At 35.7% G+C, this 24,148-nt stretch overlaps 1 protein-coding gene across 1 annotated transcript in view; it reads right to left on the minus strand.

Annotated features, from left to right (window-relative positions):
* DGKB (diacylglycerol kinase beta) overlaps positions 1–24,148 on the minus strand; it is a 508,498-nt gene that overhangs the window by 273,092 nt on the left and 211,258 nt on the right. Inside the window, exons 19-21 of the mRNA XM_023750675.1 lie at positions 20,625–20,710; positions 17,630–17,719; positions 16,298–16,458 (exon numbers count right to left, since the gene is read on the minus strand). Coding sequence (XP_023606443.1) covers positions 16,298–16,458; positions 17,630–17,719; positions 20,625–20,710 — 337 coding nt within the window. The remainder of the gene's footprint in view (positions 1–16,297; positions 16,459–17,629; positions 17,720–20,624; positions 20,711–24,148) is intronic.

Consider the following 24,148-nt stretch of genomic DNA (forward strand, 5'->3'; position numbering starts at 1 on the left):
CACAGGAGGTTGGTCAGCCAGGGAGGAACTGTGGGAGAGCTCCAGGGAGTGTCGGGCCAATCTCGCTCAGTCCCGATCAGTTGGACCCCAGCAACAAGCTAACCTACTGGTTGGAGCATCTGCCCCCTAGTGGTCAGTGCATGTCATAGTGACTGGTTGACTGCCCCCTGGTGATCAGTGCATGCCATAGCAAGCAGTTGAACGGCCTTAGCATATCATTAACATATTATGCTTTGATTGGTTGAATAGATGACCAGATGATTGGACACTTAGCATATTAGGCTTTTATTATATAGGATCACTTATATTAGAATCTAAAAGTGCTCAACTTATAGAAATAGAGACTAGAACGGTCATTACCAGGGGCTGGTGTGAAAAATGGGGAGACATTTGTCAAAGAGAGCAAACTTCCAGTGATAAGATAAATAAATTGGGATCTAATATGGCACATAGTGTTTATAGTTAATGCTGCATTATATACTTGACAGTTGCTTAAGGTGTAGATCTCAAATTATATCACCACAATAAAGAAATAGTAATTATATGACACGTGCAGGTATTAGCTAATGCAATGGTGATTGTTTTTTGCAATATATAAGAGTATCAAATCAAAGTGTACCCAAGTGTATCAAATTAAGGTGTACTCTGTACACCTTAAACTTACAAAGTGTTATATGTCAATTGTACCTTAATAAAGCTGGAAACCTTTCTGTGATTTTTTTATTTGTAAATGTTTTGTAGGATAGCAGTGGATTTCATCACACTTGAAGGTATTTACCATATAGAACAAAGTGAATCATTCTAAAATACAGAATCATTAAAATAATGGAAAACCTGGATAACAGGAATTTTAAAATTGTTAACATATTTAGAGATTCACTCATTTTTGTATAGATAAATGTCAATAACATGTTTATTCTCGTGGGTCTCTAACATTACTAACATGTCTGTCAAAATTTGGGGTCTAAAGGAAAAGAATTCGGGTTATTATATTTCAAAGAGTATATAAATTAAAAAGGGGATTTATTATATCGATTACATGGATAGTCAAAAATACTGGAGCCTGAATAGTAATGATTAAAACTTCACATTCTGTTTTTTGACAGGAAAATGCTTCTAGTACAGGGTGTTAAATTCCTTAGTAGTGTTGTTTTCTTTTACAGAAATTCATTTTTGCTTTTCAGGCCCATCACACTGTTTTCCCCCTGTAAGTCAGTTCTTTCTCTTTCTCGTTTCTAGGCTTGCTACCAAATGTCAATTTTCCCCCTCATTCACTCCCACTTGTATTTCTACAGTCAGATGCTTCTTCATGTCAATGCCAAAATATATTTTTTTAACTCAGCTTTTGAAAATTCTCCCATTTCCTTTATACATGCTACTATTTCATCCTTTCTAAAGCCATCATTTCCACCTGAAGCTACTGCTAAAAGTTTTATCTGTCAGATTTAAAAAAAAAAATTTTGTTGTTTACTTTTTCTACTTCTCTCTATGCTCAAGACTAAGATAGTCATTAGGGCTGTTTCACTATTTTTCAATTCTCCACTTTTTGGGACTGGCAGAAATTAGGACTGGCCATGTGATTTGCTTTATTAACGAAAAAAAGTGAAACAAATTGATATATGTCACTATCAGTCGAATGTCTTGAAGAGTCAGTGGGTGAGTCACTCTATCTATTTTCTGCTGCCAAAGCAGCCATCAACTTTCTAAGTTGAGAAAACAACCTCCAGCTGGTTCTATGAATGAGGATGACATGGATCAGAGAATTCTGGCAACACATGCTGGACACAGAGCTTGAATGAAACATAAAACTGTTTCTAAAGAGACTTGTGGTGTTTTTATCACATTGTAACAGAAATTGCTACTTTCCAGAAAGTGTTGTTATTATTTAAAAAAACAAGAAAATATAGGACATTGGCTTAGCAGATAGGCATAGGATGGTGCACAGTGAAGAAACTCTTATCAGAAGTAATAGGAAAGTCCTAGCTGGTTTGGCTCAGTGGATAGAGCGTTGGCCTGTGGACTGAATGGTCCCAGGTTCGATTCCGGTCAAGGGCATGTGTCTGGGTTGTGGGCTCCATCCCCATTGATATTTCTATCTCTCTCTCCCTCTCCCTTCCTCTCTGAAATCAATAAAAAAAGAAGTAATAAGAAAGAAGGTAATGAGCCATGGCTTACCATGGTGAAACATGGGGATTGATCATGAGCTTAAATATCTTAAGCTCCAGGAGAACATAGACGTTAAATGTAAGCAATGTGCACTGGCTGCCAACGGGGGTATTACAAGAAAGAGGTGAGCCCAGCAAAGAATTAGAGACTTTGCAATAAGGAATAAAAGAATAGAGAGAGAATTCATTAGGACCGGAAGAGGAAATGTCTCCTCATCCCATATGGTACAAGATAAAACCGAGACAGCTGAAGAGAACAAATGTAGTTTAAAAACTCAACTTTTGTAAGGGACAAAAGTGAAGTCATACCTATTCGTAAAAACTTTGAAGTTATTAAACTGCCTCTGGGCAAGGATGTGATTCAAGTTATGGCCTTCAGTCTCATTGCTGGAACCTCTGGAAGATTAAGATGTGCTGAGAAAGAGTTAGGCTAATGTGTGCGGCACAGAGAAATTCTTTTCAATTGCAAAAGATGGCTCAGGGGGAAAAATTAAGGGTCTCCCAGTGAGTATATATAATTAAACTATTCTAGAGTAAAAGGAATTACAGATGTAGGTATTGGACCATGTTGCTGACTGGAATACAATGTTGGGTTTTGGCCAGGTGAATTCCAGACAGTTCTAATCAAAGCACATTTTATTTCTGTGCTGAGTCTCATTTGATTTCCTACTTCCCTAGAATACTCTTGAATCTTATAGAAAAGCGCCAGAGTTAGCATATAATAAGCTCTTTACTGGTTAACTAATATCTATATTGATCACTGAATGTCTGAACTTATTACAGATTCAGTGTTCAATATGGAATGATCTGGTTATGGGTTTGAAAGGTAAAAAAATCCCTTACTCTATTTCCTTCAGTTTTTCTTACTAACAGACACTCAATGTAGGTTGAATGGTTTGCATTAATATTTATTATATACACCTCCACAATCACAGCAATTGAAAATAAACCCGCTGCAACCAGTGCCAGCAAGAACTAATCTAATCACAATAAAATAAACCTTTATATTTGATTATTCCTTTCTGTACATTCAGTGTAAAGAATACACATACATTTCTGCCTTTCAAACAGAAATGTTGAGTGTAATACAATAAAATGTATGACAATTATATTATGATAATATGACTAAAATATTAACATGAATTGTTAATCATTACTTAGCAAATTACAACTTTACTATGGAGAAAATAATACCTTACATATATAATGATCATATTACACTTGGACTAATACGGTGGTAAGTTAATTACACACTACACAGCTAATTCAGTTTCATTTACCTAAGGAGCTGTTCTGACCCCATTGCAGATTAATTACATCTTCAGGAATACACTCTCATTTATCACTGTCACTTGCAATGTTAGAGCTCTTAGCAAAAGTATAGGGCTTTTTTTTAATGTTAAAAAAATTCCTTAGCTGTGATACATTTTACAAGTTTAGTCATTAAGAATGCATGACAGCTAAGCCCAGGTAAGATTAAATTAGCTATGGAACATTAGGAAAGTTCATGTCCCAAAAATTAAATGACTGTAAGGAAATCAAAATTCTGTTAAAATCATTCAAATCAGACAAAAGCCTCTCTCCTATGTTATATAGCATTTTTAGAAGATCCCATGTTTTGAAATACATGTATAGAAAATGTGTTGCACGTTATGAATTCCTTTGTGCACATTAGGCAGTTTTTAAATAATCCAATAAACTAAAACTGTAAGAAATACTCAAAAGAATAACATACTGAACTACACGTACAGATTTGTTTAAATTATGATGGGGATTTTATCCTATTTGCTTTCCTCTAACAATGAGAATGTCCTTAAATATAAGCAAGATAAAGAAACAAAGAGTTCTGCTGTAGCTTGGAATAGAGTGGAGCATGTATTCATTCATAGCTAACTGATCATTTAATATCGACCCAGAACGGCTGTGTGCTAATGCATGTGCAAAAAGTAAGGATACTTGAATAACTTACATTCCTGATCTCAAGGAGCTCAGATTCCATGAGAAGAAAAAGAAACAGGTGATTACAAAAACAACATGGGAATGTGATTAATGTTAACTAAAGATGTGTGGAAAAGGAGTGGAACACCCAATCTGGTAGCTCAGGAAAGACATGTTGATATAACGAGGGCTTGACATGATGACCCAAATATAGTCAGGAGCTAATCTAATTGCTTGAAAATGAGGAAAGTGTGGGTACATTAGGGGATATTAAAAGAGGGGGACGAAGGTGGCCAGTTCCATCCAGACAGAGTTGATGGCATCAGCAAAGCCAACAGAATCAACAAAGACATTTTGAAAACTACAGGCACTGCCCAAAAGGGAATAGAGGCTGAAGAGGAGAGAGGACCAGTACAAGATAAGGAGAGTGGAATTCATCTGTTTGCAATAGCAGCCACTAGAAGCATGGTGGGCTAGGTGGAGCATTGGTCCCAGCAACAGAGAGAGCAATGGGGAGACAGTGTAACAGAGGTTGTGAGAGTCTAAACTAGTTATGGGCTAGAAAAATATTTAGAGAGATTAGAATCAACAGAATTCATTGGTTAGTTGTGTTGGTTTATGAAAATCCAGGAAGAAACCTGGATGTGTGAAATAGAAAATGCTGTCATCTGCATAGAAAATAATTGAAACCATGAGAAGTAATGATAGTTGTGCAGAGAAAAGAGCAAAACAGAAACACAATTCTGATGATCATCAGTGATCAAAGGGCAGAGGAACTTAGAGGCCATGAAAGCTGACACAGATCCCGCAACACAATCAGGGAAGTATCAGACTCGAGAGGGTATGGGGCTGAGGTGGCCCAAGAAAGTAAGAAAAGAATTTCAAGGAAAAAAGAAGTATGTGAAGGTTAAGTACAGAAAATACTGAGAAAGATATTGCTACTGGACTTGTAAGTTTTGACATCAAAGGTGAAAATAGCCAGAAAAGTTTTATAAAAGCTTCTGCACAGCAAAAGAAACCACCAACAAAACAAGAGAGCCCACTGCATGGGAGAACAGATTTGCCAATGTTATATCCAATAAGGGTTTAATCTCCAAAATTTATAGGGAACTCATACAACTTAACAAAAAGAAGATAAACAATCCAATTAAAAAAATGGGCAAAGGACCTAAATAGGCACTTTTCAAAAGAGGACATACAGAAAACCAAGAAACATGAAAACATGCTCAAAGTCACTAATTTGAGAGATGCAAATCAAAACAACAATGAGGTACCATTTCACACCTGTCAGAATGGCTATCAACAAATCAACAAACCACAAGTGCTGGCAAGGATGTGGAGAAAAAGGAACCCTCGTGCACTGCTGGTGGAAATGCAGACTGGTGCATTTCCAAGTTATATAGCATTGGAAATAACTTTCCACAGCCACTGTGGAAAACAGTGTGGAGTTATCTCAAAAAACTAAAAATGGAACTCCCATTGGACCCAGTGATCCCATTTCTAGAAATATATCCCCAGAAACTAGAAATACCAATCAGAAAGGATATATGCATCCCTATGTTCATAGCAGCACAATTTACAATAGCTAAGATTTGGAAACAACCTAAGTACCCATCAGCATATGAGTGGATTAAAAAAACTGTGGCATATCTACACAATGGAATACTACACTGCTGTAAAAAGGAAGGAATTCTTACCATTTGCAACAGCATGGATGGAACTGGAGAGCATTATGCTAGGCGAAATAAGCCAGTTGGAAAAGATACATATACCATGATCTCACTCATTTATGGAATATTCTGAACAACATAAACTGATAAAGGCCGGGGTGGGGGAGGGGTAAGAGATTAACCAAAGGACTTGTTTGCATGCATATGGTCACAGATAGTAGGGGGCTGAGGGCATGTGGTGTGGGGGTGGGAATGGGCTGAGGGCATGTGGTGGTGGGGGGGGAATGGCTAGAGAGAAGTCAATAGGGGGAAAAGGAGACATATGTAATAGTTTAAACAATAAATAAGTTAAATTAAAAGAAAGTGGTATGGGAGAGAGTAAATAGCAGAGCCAATTTGTATTGGTTCTGGTATTGGATGAAGTGGTGGCAACAAAAATAATTGTTTTAGACTTCTAAATTACCTAGGAGTAAAGATTTCCTTTATTATAATTGTTGTTTTATACATTTTCTTCTTTCCCCAAGTATTTTGTAGACTTATTTTAAATATCATGACTCACTGCATTTTATCTTCTTTAGAGCACAGAACTGTTTGTCAATAATCAGAACACATTGTTTCTTGGGTGATGAAGAAAGTGCAGAAAAATAACTTGTAAAAATATTTAAGTTTGAATATTTTTAAAAAACTAAACATTTATCTGGCTGAGAAAAAAACAATTAAAAATATAGCAATCAGTTTCTTAGTGAAAGAGCAATTTTTGCAATCTTACTAATAAAATATAAATAAAATTTTGTTTTAGCCTTCCGATACACTGTTCTAGTTATGATTTCAGTTTTGGCACTGAAATAAAATTATAATATGCATTATTGGTTTTTATATGTTGGGTATATTTTGAAATTTTTCAGTTCTATTTGATGCTTAATGAATATATTTTTCATAATTCATTACAAAATATGTTACTCATTTTTCAAAAGAATATAATGTGACTTAGTTAATAAAAGAGAAATACTATATGATTGTAAGAAAATGATTTGAATTAAATTTCTAACAAAATTTTGTAAGTAAAATAAACTGATTTGAGATAATTGTCAAGTATATGAGATTAGTGGTCTTTTTATGATTGACAATTTACTCAAATTATGCAAATCTTTCTTGAGATAAATAATCATTTCAGGAGCAAATGTCCTATGAAAGAGTATCCTCCAACAAAAAATATGAAGTTGACTTTCCAACATTTTATACCCGTATAGCATTAATGTCACTATAAATTTCTTCTTGTCATAAAATAAGAAAAAAATATGTTTTAAAACAATGTCTTCCTATGATGAAAATTATAGTTTTCATTTGATTAACTGCTTTAGTTTCTCAAATATATAATCACAGATCCTCATTTAGAATCACATATAAAGTATTGTTGTCAATGTAACAACAGAATTGCCTTTAGACCAATAGAATTTGGCCAAAATAAACTTAAGCAAAAAAACGGTGATAATTTAAAATTATATTTATAATAAATAGATGCGGTAATTAAACCAAAGAAAAGGAGATTTTGATCATGTTGAGAGCCCAATTTTGTTGACTTCAAGGTCAAGGGGATGGGGGGGACCCCTCTATATTCTTAATCAGTCTGGGATCCAAAAGGGACATTTGTAGAACTTTCAACAATAAAGATAATTTTTTAAAAAAGATATCTCCTTTGCATTTTCAGTAAAGGTATAGAAAAATATGTAAGAAAAGGCTGATGACCAAAGGAATTCTTATTGGTAACTATTCCACTAACTTGAAATTTATGGTTATGAGAATTAAGTAGTCATATTTTTCCTACACTGGCGGAATAAGAGGCTCTTAGTGACTGACTAAGGCTGAAGGCTATTAAATCATAACCATGCAAATATCTATTTGATAGGACATTTGGGCGGTAATATATATGGTGCACTAAAAGTCCACTTGTCTTTGTCAGATTTCTTCCAGGCTTGGGGAGTAATGCTACAGTGAGCAAAGACTTATGTCCAATTTCAGAAGTACTCATGTGGATAAGGTTTTCATTTTCATATTGGCTTTCGCTTTTTACACAGCGTGTGATGCTAATTTGTTTCTGGATATGTTCTACAAAAACTGGAGGACCTTTCCAGAAGCCTTTGAAATTCTTATTGCCTTACTTGTTTCTGCTCACAGTGCTGACTTCTGTGTTGAAGAGTGTCCAAATTGGAACTTACTGGGATGATTAACAGCTGCTACAAAATCAATACTCTATAGAGAGCAAACAGAATTGGGCTAAGATGGTCTTACATGAGCACTATTCTGTGGCTGAATATCTTTCGATGTCAGCAAGCCAAATGTAATTTATGTTGGTGGGAGCATTTCCATGAATATAATCCATGGGATTTTCAGATTGGGCCTCAAAGATCTAGGGGGTGGAGAAGATAATTCATAGGTGTTAATTATGCATAGTTATGCATATTCTCAGTTGTAAGGATAACTGTTCCACTTAGTGAGAAATGGGTTTGCTTAAATCTTTCATTATTTTAACATTTTTTATGCTTGAAACACTAAGTCATACTATTATTGTTACTGCAATCTGCCTCAAAAAGAGTTTTAAAATTTTTTCTCCACAAATTAAATTGAAAGGTAATATAGATGTTTGTGTATTTGGTTTTTATACTCTAATGCCCAATTATAGAACACTAAGGTAGTTGCTGACATATGACCTAAAAATCCATTATATCTATTTGTATAGGGCTACATACTCTTTACAATAACATGCTTTACAATAACGTGTTATAACAACTTTACCATAACGAGATAAATATGCTAACAGTTTAAAAGGAAATAAATTAATTCCCTGAATCACTACTTATTTGTACCTCTTCCAACTACATTCAAGAGAAGATGCATGTGGTAATGTTTTACCTCCTATAGATTGGAATTCACATTTCTTTTTGGCACAGTGTTCATCTTTGTATCTACTATAATGCTTATCCTAGGAATTAGAGGAGGCACTCAATAAGTATTTGTGGAATCAACTAATAAGCAACTCCTTTGTAGCTAAAATACTAATCAGCATGAGGGCACCGAATGACCATTGTAACTCAGTATTTTAGAATTTTTTACTAATATAACTACAGCATAAACCATAAGGAAAAGTTAAGAGACCTTAGTCAACAACACCATTTATAAATCCCAGGAAATGGCCCACAGAAGGAATATTTTGCTGAACCTGCTCAACTGAATCCTCCACTAGGAATATCTCTGGGTAGCAACAGTCCTCCCTCCCTGAAACTACATGCGATACACTTATGATAGTAATATGGCACATGTTGCTTCAATGAATATATCACAGGAAAGGAAAAAAATAATGTTTATAGGGACTTAAATAATTTTTCCTTGTGTGTGAGCAGCTGCCATTAATTTGAACTACACCTTTTCATATTGAGTATGTAAACACTCATCCTTTCTGTGCTGTTAGAAAAAGTGAATGTTTTTGAACAGGGAGTTATCATGGAGTATGGAGTCTAGTATAGTCCCCAGATGTATGCGCTTCCTATCAGCATTTTATCCAGATATTGACTCTCCAGCTCAAAGCCACAGGACAAAAACAGGACCAGGTAGGATGAGTATTGTAATGGATTAGGGAAGTCACTGCTATCAACAAATCCAGAAATCTGGAAAATAATACTGAGGGCCTTGAGGCCTTTAGAATACAGAAAGTCTAATCCCCACAGGGGAGATAGCTGAAGAGAATGTGGAGTTTTAAGAAGCAAATGGAAAAAACATGTGAAATAGAGGATATACCGTGATCTTTAATAGGCAGCTCAGCACAGCTGAATTCATTATGCAAAATGTATCAAATAACGTAAGAAAAAAAAAGATTTCTCATCCAGCAGTGAAATAAAGACTCTATGCAACATGCATTGTCATTTCGCAGTACAGTAGTCCCCCCCCCCCGATGAGGGACATGTTCCAAGACCCCCAGTGGATGCTTGAAACCATGTATAATACCAAACTCTACACCCACACACTGTGTTTTTTTATACATATATACATTTATGGCTTCGTCACTACCCTTTTACTTTGGGGCCATTATTAAGTAAAATAAGGGTTACTTGGGCTCCAGCAATGCAGTGGCAGTCGGTCTGATAACCCAGGCAGCCACTGAGTGACCACCTGGTAGGATGTCTATCTAATATTTGGCACTGCAGGTTGATTTATTTTAGTTGATGCCATGTTTACCTTATATGTGATCATATCACATTCAAATAGTGATCATATATCTTTTCAATATTTATATGGCTTATTAAACTTTTTTTTTAATTACCTCACTTTGTAAAAGTATTAACTGAAGTTGGTGACATAAAAATCCCCGTATTCTTCCTCATTTTATGTGGAATGTCTCTCATATGCCAGTATTATTCTGATATTAACTACTGATTTGTTTTTTAAATGGTGTACATATGTTTATTACATTTTAATCATAAAAACAGAAAACCTGGTTTTCATTTAAATTAAACAATTATGCGAACATTGCCCCATTTTGATGTTCTTGAAATAAACTCTACTTGGTCAATAGGTTTTAGTACTTACATATATTATTTTAACTTATTTGCTAATTTTGTTGTTTGCAGCAGTTCATTTATATTCATGTGCGTATTTTCTTTTTTGGGTGATGTTTATGAGGCATTCATATTGAGGTTTACTGGCGATGTAAAGTGAATGAGATTTTGCATTTTAATTTATATTCTGGGATTTTTTTTTGTAAATATAAGAATTACTTGTGCTGAGAAAGATAATTTGAAATGGCAACAGTTTTAGTAGTTCTTTTACTACAGTTTTACTTTTTCTCTTGTTATATGCTAGAACAGTGGCTCTAAAACTATGAACCCAGAAAAGCAATATTGGTATCACCTGGGAGCTCTTTAGAACATTAAATAGCTGGATCCCATCTCAGACAATGGAAATAGAAAACTGGGGGATGAGAATCATGAATCTGCATCATAACAAGCCCTCAGGTGATTGTGATATAGGCTTACGTTTGAGAACTGCTAGCTTAGATTGGCTACTCCTTTCTCTTGAACAAATTTTAGCTATGTATTCAAACAAAAAAAATATTCTATTTCATCTACATGATAAAGCTTATTGGCATAAAGATGCAAGTGATATACGTATTTAATCATTTAAATATTTTCCATAGCTGTGGTTATATCTTCAAACTTATTGCCTGTGTATTTATTTCCATCAAAAATATTCTTGGAAAGTGATGTCAGCAAGATAATGAAATAGGAGTTTTCAGCCATAATCCCCATCCGGACAACATGAATTCTGACAGCCCCTCACCCATGAGAGTACCTTTGTGGTAGTCGGAGTCCAGTAGAGAAGTCCCAACATATGGCTGGAGCAACAAAACATATCCGAGCATAGATGCATTGAAGAGAGTGAGAGAGCTCTTTCACTTTGCATGGGGCACCCCTTCCCCTCAGCCAGAGATTTCTGCAACCTGAGAGGGTGAGAGTATCCTGAGGGAGCGATCACGTTCCAAAACCTTGCAGGACTTGCCTAAGAGGCGGCTATTTCTAGCCTTGGCCAGAATGCTGCAGGTGGGGCTCATACAGCTCAATGGTTAGGAGAGACTGGGAGCTGGTTAGAGAGGCCAGGACTCTCAGCCCTAAAGGCCTGGAACTCTCTGAAGGGAAGTGCATTGTTCAGATCCCTCCACAGACCCATCAGGAGGCCCATCCACAAGCTGCTTGGCATGCCTCAAGTAGGACCCTGCCTCAACTGGCCCAAGAGGACCCCAATGATTTGAGCGCCTCACCCCACTCCCACAGCAGGGCAGGCTCCGGGTGCCTGCCCCATGCGTGTCCTCCTGAGTGGATGAGCATGTGCAGCCAGCTGGCTCCACTCGGGGGGATTGTAGGGAGGCCCCCAAATTTAAGCATTTCAGGCACCGCCTTAGGCAAAACACACAGGAGACAATCGGCATCCAGTCAGGTTTTGCAGGATCTAGAGAAGGAATACAGATGATTCCTTTTATTTCATTGTTTTTTGGATTTACTGATTGGGGTAGAGCAGTGGTTCTCAACCTTGGCTGCACATTAGACTCACCTGGGAATCTTTTTAAAATCCTGATTTCTGGGCCTCATCCTCCGGAAATTCTGTTTCTTTGTTATGGGATGTGTCCACAATATTAGTTGAGAACCACTGGGGTAGAGGAATACAAGTTGCTGAGTAGAAGGTGGCCTTGCTGAGTAGAGACAAAGCTTGAAATCTCTGTAAGGTTTATTGCAATGACTGTGACCTTGAGTGTTGATCCTGTGTCCTACTGAGGCACAGGCAACAATTTTAGAGAAATATGCTCTTCACATGTTACTCAGTGAAGGAGGCTCCAAGATAAATGAAATAGGTCCCAAAATCTACCTTATTTCATTAGTTTTGTTCTACCTCAAAGCCATAAATATATTCTACTACATATTATTTTATTTTATTAGGTCCTAAACTTTGCATTTCAAATTTAGTACTTAAATATATCTGGTAATTGCCTATGTAATGTAGAGAGAGTTCTAACACCATTTTCTCCTCCTAAGAAGCTAGTTTTTAAACACAGTTAGCAATTTGTCATTTCTCTAATGAGTTCTGCCACTCCTATACTGAGTTTCAATATGTCTCTCTATTTTTCCACTGACTCATTTATCCTTTCATAGTACCTTCTATAATAATAAAATGGTAATATGCTAATTAGACTGGACATCTTCCAGATGTCATTCCGGACGTCTTTCCTGACTAAGCCAGGGCCCAAGGGAAGCCAGCCCTGGGCCCAAGGGAAGCCAGCCTGGGTTCCGGGTGCCAATTATTATTTTTCTTTATTAAAATCAATGTACCTACTTTGTCATATATTTTTTGGAGTAAGTTTTTCATAAAATTAATATCTAATCTTGATTAATTATAGATTACATGTATACATTAATTTGCATATTAAGCTAGCCCACCTTAAAACAAAGAGGCTCAATGTATTCTGATATTTATGTCTTTCTAGAAATTTTTAACATTTTCTATATGTAAGTCTTGTATATTCTTTATTAATTCTTTATTAATTCCTATATACTTTTAACTTTTGTTGTTTTTTCAATTCATTGCTGATATAATGGAATAGCATTGAATATTTAAGCTGATATTACATTTTTCAACTTTGGTACACTCCCATATTTAGTCCTCATGTACTTTCAGTTTAGATATTACTTTTTTATGTTTATGGGTTTGTTTGTTTTTTGTTTTTGTTTTTCACTCTTTATTGTTTAATTGCAATTCTCTTTGCAATATTTTTATAAAATTAATTTTGCAAAACATTTGATTAACTCTTTTCAATAATCCAGTTTTGAGTTTTACTAAGATTCTCATTTTATGTTGTTATTGTTATTCTCTGCTATATTTCCTGTTTTATTTTTATTATAGCTTTGCTTTACACTTCTTCGGGTTTTTCGCTGTTTTGCCTTGAGGTTTTCGTTTAATTTTTCTCTTTATTGATGTCAAGGGATCTTAACCTCAGCACTTTTGACAATTTGAGCTGCAATATTCTCTCTTGTGTATTTTTGGGACTTTTCCTATGAACCCGGATTATATAGCAGCTCCCCTAGTTTCTATCCATTAATTGTCAGAAGCAATCCCCTCAGTCATGACAATCAAATGTGTGTCCAAATATTGACAAATGTCTCTTGCGGTGGTGGAGTAATTATCCTATTTTGAGCACCACAACAGAAATTCCTAAATTATCCAAAGGCATATAACAAATTACTCAGTGAAGCTCACTTCATTTGGAGTGCAAGCAAAAAATATTCCATGGCCCAAAGAGTGATCTAGAACAGTAAAGACTTCGGTATCAAATGAACAAGAAGACCAGTTTCAGAGCTCAACTATGTTTGAAAAACTGATTAGGGCAAGCAACTAACCAGCCAACTAGCCAGAAATTCAGCAGGAGATCTTAGCATGAGACAGCCCTAATGGGCCTTGATAAATTTCCACAAATCCCTGGCTGTCTGAAAGACCATATGCAGGGGTGGCTGCATTAATGTTCATGAAAGACCAAAGAGGGCCCTTGTTATTTACATTTATTTGGCTAAATGAGAGACGTTGTATATTAACAGAAGAGACAAAAGAAGGGCGAGGAGATATTAAAAGCTGAATCAAATTAATAAGTGCCTGGAGATTTTATGTGCTTCCCAATGAACACACAGATCCAATGGCAAAGGGAGAAAAACTCACTGGCTCTACGTTTTTCAATACAAACTCTGGTTAATCATGCTGACACAGGAGTGATTTCTAGGAAGCCAGAATTAAAATAAGAACAAAAATTAAACAACAATAACAATAACACACAAAACACTGAGGCATCCATATCCATACACCATAGGAAGAAAGTTGCTACATAATTAGTGCAGGCAAGTCACTAAATGAACTCAGGAACAACTAGAACCTCTATGGAAGGATCCAGTTCCAGAGTTGCACAATATCTTATATAAAATAAAATCTCTAGTTTCCAGCAAAACCTGTCAGACATGCAGAGGAATAGCAGCATGACATGTACTTTGTAAAAAATAAAACAATGTCACTGATGGGGCCAAAATGTTATCAAATTCTCTAATAGTGTCCATATATTGGGCTTATCAGACAAAGACTTCAAAACAGCTATTATAAACATGTCATAAGAACTAAAGTAAACCGCATTTAAAAAACAAAGGGAAACATCACAAAGATGACCTCAAATATAAAATATTTCCTGAAGATATAAAAATTATAAAAAGAGAATCAGATGGAAGTTCTGGAGTTAAAAAAAGTACTGTAGCAAAAACAAAAAAATTCACTAAAAGGACTCAAAAGAATGGCATTATTCATAATATACAAAGACTGGAAACACTTTACATGTTCATCAACTGGTAAATGTATAAGCCATATGTGAAATACCCATACAGTGGGATACTGCCCAGCAACAAAAAGGAAAACACTATTCATGCAGTTCATACTGGCAAACCTCAAAAACCCGACATGAAAGATGCCAGATGCAAAAGGCTATATTGTATAATTTCTTCTATATAACATATCCATCTTAGAGGCAGAAGGAATATGTATTGCTTGGAGCTGGGGAAAAGAACCAGAATTGACTGCAAATAAGCATAGAAATTCTTGTTTTAATGATAAAAATGCTCTAAAAACTGATAGACTTATTAAAATAATTAAAAGGTTTACTTAAAGTGAGTAAATTTTATTACTTTCAATAAGTTAAAATTTTTTATATTGGTATCAAATATAAAGCTGTTAAAATATTTTTATGTTAATATCAAATATAAGTAGGAGGACTTTTATGGATCAAGATGCATTACATTTTTCTCACAAGTATGAAGAATCATTTATAATATTAGTAATGCTTTCATATTTAGCCTTTATTAATCATCATTTGAGGCTTTTAAATACATAATCATTATTTATAACTAAGATGGAAAAAAAAAACATTATGATACAGATAAATGAATGATACACAGAATATAAATATTTGCTAAAGTCCTGGGTGGTGTTGCTCAGTGGTTAAGTGTCAACCTATGAACCAGGAGGTCTCAGTTCAATTCCTGGTCAGTTCACATACCCAGGTTGCTGGCTGGATCTCCAGTAGGGGATTCTCTCTCATCTTTGATGTTTCTATCTCTCCCTCTCCCTTCTTCTCTGAAATCTATAAAAATACTAAATATATATTTAATATATATTTGCTAAAGAACTCTTACCCAAATGGCTTTACTCTTAATTCCATAGACTCAACCAATGCTTTGTATAGTCTACTAGTCGAGTGTGTATGTGTGCACATGCTCATGCACATGCCTATGTCATAAGATAATATTGCATAACATATTAAATGAAATGGAATGCTGTAGACAATATACATTTTAGAATTCATAATTATTTGAAATCACTGTTACATTCCTTAAGAATTAAAATTGTAATAACTCAAATGCCAAATGATATTTTACTTTCAGTCTAAGGTTTTCAAGTAATAAAATAAAAAGTTAATCTCTTAACTTATTAAACACTTGACAATAGTAGAAACATTTTTTTTTAGATTTCAGACCTAACCATAAATGAAACATAATGTCTTTAGTAGGTTATGGTATTATGATGCAGACCTGAAAATAAGATGCAACTTAATGAATTGTTTTCATATTTTCACTAAATATATTCTAAAACAGAACTAAAACTTATATCTAAACCCTTATCATAAACCACACTAACCTACACTTTACTAACACAAATGGTCAAACCAATTACAAAGTAATAGTTTCTTTCCTTTAGCACATGAAACATTTATCTATTGCTATACTCTAACTTTAAATAAATTCATAATCTTTATTATTGCCCATTAGAAGAGGTGTTTTGCTGACACTAAGATAAAATAAATTCTTTACAATCAGTAAAACCTTCATAATGTAAGGTTTACATACAGTGATTATCCAGGATTGGTAAAAAAAAAATAGCATTTAGTGGAAAACTTACCACGCCAATGGAAAAGTAGTTATTGATGATACTGTAAGGCACTGGGTCTCCTTTTTCATCTTTGTCATTAGGTATGACCTCAAACATCCACCTGTCTAACATGATTTCTGTGCTGTTCTCAATGTCTTTTAGGATTTTCATCAGATTTTCACCTTCATAACCTATTTGAAAACATTATAGTGAGGAAAAAATTCAAAAGCTGTATTTATGCGTTTGAGTATGTATCGTTCATAAGCTAAATACAATTCTTCTCAAATTTTGCTGTAAATCAGAGTTACTTCGGGAGTTTGTTTAAAAAGAAAATCATCTGTCTAGGTCCCACCCCCAGAGATTTCTATTCAGCATATTTGGGGTGAGGAAAGGTCACTATATTTTTAACAAGATCCCCATGGGTTTCTGATTCCTGCTGTCTTAGTAGACACTTTTCAAACATCTCTGAGTTTAAGATGCTAAACTTAGTATTCAATTCTTGCTGCTTTAGCAAAATCTGGTTTACTTTGGTATCATCAGTTAATTATAGCCTACTAATGACACTTGAAAACATTTTAAGACTTCACCTTGAAATATTCTCCCCTTATTCACACTGTTCCACACATATTATTTGACTTAGAGTTCCGGAAATATGTCAAGTGGCTTTATACCTCTCTGGTCCTTTGAACTTGATGTTCCTTTGCCTAAAAGGTCCATTCCCAGGTCTATATGGTTCTGTCATTATCCCTCCATGACAATTCTCCCTATGTCATCTTGTCATTGCAGGGATGAGTCCTTTCATTATGTTGGTTATCTGTTTACATATGACATGATGTGCCACTAGAATTTAAGACCCTTTTGAATACAGCCTTTATTTTCTATTCTTGACCCTGTATCCCAGTACAGAACCCACTGCCTGCTGTAAAGTGGGTTTCAAAATATATGTTCCTTCCTGGACTAGTCATTCATTAGCCTTTAGATGTTTTTCTTAGTTTTTCCTTTTAGCACACAACTCAGAAATTAAAAATCTGTATATTACTTTAGAGTTAATTCATGCCTATCTCGTTTCTTACATTAGAAACCCCTACACCACAGAGGTCAGGAAGTCTGCATGCCCACTGAAGTCTATAAATAGTATCGCATTAAAGCCCAACACTTACAGTCTAACTCTTGGTCCACTATTTGTTTTTCTACTCCAGACTATTGTTCAAAATCATATACTACATATCTGACAGCAATTATATTTGGTAAAATCACATGGCAGTTGTCATGCAATCAAGAAAGGCTGGCTATGGAAGGGGGCGTGTTCTGTACTATATTTCTATTTTACTAAGATTTTCATTGTTGTGAAGGCTGTTTTACCTCCTCCCCATCGCAGGCATCTTGCTAGATCATTACCGGTCCCGAGGGGCAGAATGGCAACTGGAGGGTGCTTGGCTACATTAGCTTTTTCTGTGGAATGGAAAAAGGAAAACAAATTAAAATGTTGATCACAGATGGAACAACAGTAAAAAAGATAGGTTGGCATGAAATGAAAGCATTTCACTTGGTACTTATAAGCAGAGAAAGTTATATTTTATAGACGTATACAGTTATAAATTATGATTAATCTCTATGAATCTGTAGCAATTTATAAAACACACAAAAATAACATTATTCATAAAGTGACAAATTTTCAAGTCTAATGCATGAGGAAAGCTTTGTAAATATCCTAATCCAGTTAAAAATTGTGGTTTAAGTTGAGTTTAACTCCATTGAAATAAGTTAGATAAAAACAAATGCCATATGATTTCACTTATATATGGAATATAAAGAACAAAATAAATAAACAAATTAAACAGAAACAGATTCATAGATACAGAGAACAAACTGATAGTTGCCAAATAGGAGGAGGTTGGGGGACTAGGTGGAACAGGTTAAGTGATTAAAAAGTACAAATTGGTAGTTATAAATAAACTCGGGAATGTAAAATACAGCATAGGAAACATAGTCAATAATATTGTAATATATATGTATTGTGCCAGGAGGGTACTAGACTTACTAGGGTGATCACTTCATAAATTATATGAATGTGTAACCACTATGCTATACACCTAAAACAAATGTAAAAAGTATTGAATGTCAACTATAATTGAAAAATGTAATAAAATATTTCAATTAAAAAAAAATTCTCAGGTATGCATATATAGTGTAGGAATATACATACGGGGTGCCACGAGAGTAGAGGGATAGGGTCCTATATAAAATCCTTTTGCAACATCAATTCAAGGTACATTTTACTTTAAGGAATAAAATATTTTGAAAACAGTTGAATTATAAAAGCTAGTAAAGTGCCAGCAATGCCCATGTGGTGCCCACCCATGGGGCTGCTTTGTGGCAGAGTAAACAACATAGGAGCTTCATCAACCTTGAGATCTCTGCCAGTGAAAGTCCATATGTATTGTCTGAATCATCATATACTCTGAATGAATCTCACAATCACATATTACTTTACTTTTTCTCTCTTCTCAGCCACTCAAAGTCAGCACACAGTGTGTAAGAATAGGGAGGAAATAGATTATTTAGGGATGCACCACAGTTTATAGCTAAAGCTTAGATTTTGAAGGTTAAAACAAACCAATAATATCCTACTCTTTTCACTCTACAATTCTTACAAGTTCTCAAAAACTATTCCAGCACCTCTTTAATTTTTACAATTACTGAATCCTGGCTTTCTCCATAAATGTGATGTGTTAATACTAGTTACTGCTTTTTTAAAATTGTTACTAGATTAAAGTTGTTAGATGCTTACCAAATGTGTACTGACAACTTGTATTCATTTTTAATTTAAGTATTTCCACATGTATAAAAAGGTAGAATAGTCTCACCTGCACTGATTTATAAAAGTTTGCTTCGATTCATACATATAGTTACATTCATTTGAATCAATTCTTTCCTTTTTGTGAAAGGACCTATCTACACTAATAAAAGAAAAATGCTAATTGACTATACTTCTCTATGCCCTAAGCCATGCCCACCAGCCAATCAGAGTGACTATATGCAAATTAATGTAACCACGATAACGGCTGGCAGCCATGGAGCTGCAGCAAGCAGAAGGCTTGGTTGCCCGGGCGATGGAGGAAGCCAAGCTTCCCGCCTGCCCTCAGCCGGCTGTGGCCTCTGCTCATGGCAACAAAGTTTCAATTATAGAAGATAAATAAATCCCAGATACCTGCTTCCAGTCAGCCTCCACTGGGAGCTTGGGTGGCTGGGGGTTGTGGTCAGCCTGAAAACGGCCCTCAGCCCCTCACCCAGACTGGCCAAGCACCCCAGCAAGACCCCCCACCCTGAAGGAGCTGTGGCCAGCCTGTAAATGGCCCTCAGCCCCTCATCCAGGATGGCCAGGCACCCCAGTGGGGACCCCCATACTGAAGGGGCTGTGGCCAGCCTGCAAACAGCCATCAGCCCCTCACACAGGCTGGCCAGGCACTCCTATATGAAAAAAGGGTAATATGCAAATTGACCCTAACAGCAGAAGGACTGGGAATGACTGGTCACTATGACACACACTGACCACCAGGGGGCAGATGGGGGGAGGTGGAGAAACCCTGAGGGGCGATCGGGGCTGGCAGCTGCCACTCGCACCTGCTGATGGCACCAAACGACAGGGGCCTGCACTGGGCACTGGCAGTGGGTGCAAGCAGGGCCAGTGCTGGCAGCAGGTGCAAGCGCCAGGTGGGACCAAAGCATGGGAGCAAAGAATTTTCATTAACTACCAGAGGCTGGCCCCAATGACAGCAACCGGCGATCCGCCTTGGTCTGGTGCCCCCGCTCACCTGCTTCACCATCCCACCATGACCGACACCTGCCATGTTCTGCGCGCGCCCCCTGGTGGTCAGCACACGTCATAGTGACCAGTTGTTTGGTTGTTCTGCCATTCAGTTTATTTGCATATTAGGGTTTTATATAGAGAGATGATGGATGATGAATGTGTACAGAGGGTAAGGTTTTGAGTTTTCATGTTTATACCAAATGAGTACATCTATTTGACATAGACTTGATAACAAATGCTAAAATCCTCTTGGCTCCCTCTCTAGGACAAAGGAACAAATGGAGCCTCATTTAAAAAATAACTCTGAAGGTTTAGTCAATTTCATGAGAAATGGATTAGAAAGGGAATATTTCCATATACTTGTAAGTTATTCTGTCAATTAAAATTTTATAATATAGTATAATAAATTAAACCAGTAAATAGTATGTAATTATATCTCTGCAGCATCCAAACATATCAATGCATTGATAAAATAAATCAATAAAATATACAGAACTTAAGGTTACCACTCTCACCCCAGCCACATTAAATATGGGTCTTCATTACCTATGCAGTCCAAGATCCACCCCACGGTTCCATCTCCCCCGCAGGCTAACACTCTGAAGTCAGAAACATCACGGAAAAAGTTCAACCTGAAAAATAAGCATGTCATTGCACATGATTGATATTTGAAAACTAGGACTTTTGTGTCCTTAGAATTTCATCTAATAAAAGTATTTTTATTTTTTGAAAACTGTAAAATCTCAATTATTTTATTGAAAAATATTAAATTATTATCTAGAATACAATTCTAAAAGTATTAACAGGTCTTAATTTAAATATAATTTAATTACATATACTAGATTTTATAATATATATTCTTTTTAAATTAACTCTAAAGTTTAAAAAATTAGAAATGACAATTTTTATTAAGATACCTCCCAGATGTGATCTGCAGTTTACATAATCCAAAATAACATATACTACAGTATTTCATGTCATAATATTTATTAACCAAAAATTCTCTTGAATAATTACATAAATGTGACTAATTTGTCAGTGAATATGTCTCTGAGAAGATTCTGTCTTCTCCATTACTGGGAGAAACTGAACAGGCTGCTTTTGAGGTTCTAGCCAACTATTTCAGTGTTTCCTTCTGACTTACAATCTGCAAATAGGAGGCAAGTTTCTTCTTTTCTTTTTTTTTTATTATTTTACAGATGCCTCCCATTCCACCCGCCCCAACTTTTGCCACCCTCCATCCTGCCCCTGTGTAAGCATTCACCACATTATTGTCTGTGTCTTTGGGCTATGCATATATGAATGCATATATATTCTTTGGCTGATCTTAACCTGGCCTACCATGTTTGGTTTCCAGAAACACTCAAGCCTAATTGCTGGGTCAGCTATAATAAATGCCACTGCTTCTGCTCCTACTGCATGAAGCATGCCATTAAAGCAACCTGCTTTGGGGGAGTTAACGAGGGCAAGTAATGCAGCCAGTTATTTAATCATATATGCCATTTTCTTGCAATAAGAGAATTGAAACAGGACATAAATATTTGGAATGTGTCTCTGTACTTCCCTTGTCCCAGAGATAACCACTGGTTAGAATAGAATAGAATAGAATAGAATAGAATAGAATAGAATAGAATAGAATAGAATATTTATGTGTATTTATTTACATATAAATGCACATATAAATCATATTATATGCATATTTTAACATGAATGGGATTAACCTATATGTCTTGTTAATTTATTTGTGTGCATTTTTTTTCCTTAAAAAATTCCAAAACATCTTTCTGTGTCAGTACACAGTGTTGCCTCATGATTAATAATAAGAGAATATATTATGTAGGTAGTACATTCTGTGACTTAAATCATCTTTCTTTATGTGCTTTTAAACTACCTCTTTCTACTGTTTCACTATTACAAAGAAAGTAAGTATTGTAGCTAACATTTTAAGCACATTTATATGAAAATGTGAATGTTTTGAAGGCTATTCTTCTAGAAAGGGAAAATTCATATGAACCTCTAAATGGCTCCCATTATAGATGTAAGTGTCCATCTCTTGTAACTCAGAAACATGGCATATAAACAAGTTTGTGACATTTCTGTAATAACAGCAAAAGAGAAGATCATTCTAATGACTGTAAAATCACACATCCCTCTTTACTAATGGGTTGAGTATATTTTTGTAGGTTTAATAGATGTGACTTATTCAGTGAACTTCATCTTCAAAGTCTTGTGCCTTTTCCATTGAGTTCTCATTCATCATCCTATAAACTATTTACACTTAAATTAGGATCAATAAAAACATTTTTTACAGTAATACAAATAATGCATAAAAAGAAATGTATAAAAATTAAATATTTGATAAGAACCATGAATATTTAGAACATAAAATTTTCATGTATTTCCTTATTTATTATACTGTACAAATTTACCTTTTGTTAGATATGTTGCAGTATTTTCTTCCAGTCTATTACCAATTGGTTTTCTTGTATTACATAATATGTATTTTGTGTAATATAAACACCTATATTATGTATAATATAAATACCTATATTATAATATAAACAGCAATTGCCCACCCCAAAGGTGGAACATTTTGTTAATTTACATATAGCTCTATGCTCATTTCCTATAGCACCCCACCTTCTCATTCACAAATATGAGCACTATTCATAAATATGGCTTATCATGTGCACACCATGAACAACATATTGTTTACATTTTGATTTATCTACTAAGCATTGTTAATAAAATTTATTTAGGTGGAAGATCTCTCCATATGCAGTTCAAATTATTTGATTTCTACTGCTAAATGCAGTTTCTGTGAATATGCTTTTTTAAAAGTGGTTAGTTTTATGTTCTGATAAAAAACTGCATTATTGGACATGCCTTCTACTGGTCATGGGCAATGACTTCCTTCAAATAGAATTAACATATATGCAACTTTTGTTTCCAAGAGAAGTTGTACCAGTGCATATGTTCATTAGCAACATAAAGATTAGACAGAGCCTATATTCTCTAACACTTATATTACTAGAGGCCCAGTGCACAAAATTCATGTATGGGGTGGGGGAGAGGCCCTCAGCCCAGCCTGCACCCTCTCGCAATCTGGGACCCCTCAGGGGATGTCCAATGGCCAATTTAGACCACTGGCTCCTAACCACTCATCTGACTGCCTACCTGATCCCCCCTAACCACTCTGCCTGCCTGCCTGATCACCCCTAACCACCTCGCCTCTGTGTGCCTGCCTGATAACCCCTAACCCCTCTGCCTGCCTGATGCCTCTAACTGCTCCCCTGCTGGCCTGATTGCCCCTAACTGCTCTCCCCTGTCAGCCTGATTGCTTGTAACTGCCTCTGCCTGCCAGCCTGATCACCCTAACTGCCTCTGCCTGCCAGCCTGATCACCCTAACTGCCTCTGCCAGCCTGCCTGATGCCCCTAACTGCTCTCCCCTGCCGGCCTGATTGCCCCTATAACTGCTCTCCCTTGCCAGCCTGATAGCCCTTAATCGCTCTGCCTGCCTGCCTGATCACCTCTAACACCTCTGCCTTGGCCTCCACCACCGTGGCTTTGTCCAGAAGGAAATGAGGTCTATCTGGTCTAATTAGCATATTACCCTTTTATTAGTATAGATAGTATTCCATTGTATATATGTAACACAGCTTTTTAATCCATTCATCTGCTGAATGGCTATCATCAACAAATCAACAAACAACAAGTTTTGGTAAGAATGTGGAGAAAAGGGAATGCAAACTAGTGTAGCCACTGTGGAAAACAGTTTGGAGGTTCCTCAAAAAATTAAAAAACAGAACTAAAATTTGACCCAGTGATCCCACTTCTAGGAATATATCCCAAGAAACCAGAAACACCCATCAGAAAGAATATATACACCCCTATGTTTATAGTAGCGCAATTTACAATAGCTAAGATTTGGAAACAGCCTAAGTGTCAATGATGGTATTTTAAAATTAATTTTAATGTTTTTGTTGCTGGTGTATACAAATATATTTGACTTTTATATTTTTTTAATCTTTATTTAATCTTTTAAACAGACACATGACTTCTGTTTTGT

The sequence above is a fragment of the Myotis lucifugus genome, unplaced genomic scaffold, assembly GCF_000147115.1.
Source record: "Myotis lucifugus unplaced genomic scaffold, Myoluc2.0 scaffold_15, whole genome shotgun sequence".
In the NCBI taxonomy this organism is placed as follows: Eukaryota; Metazoa; Chordata; class Mammalia; order Chiroptera; family Vespertilionidae; genus Myotis; species Myotis lucifugus.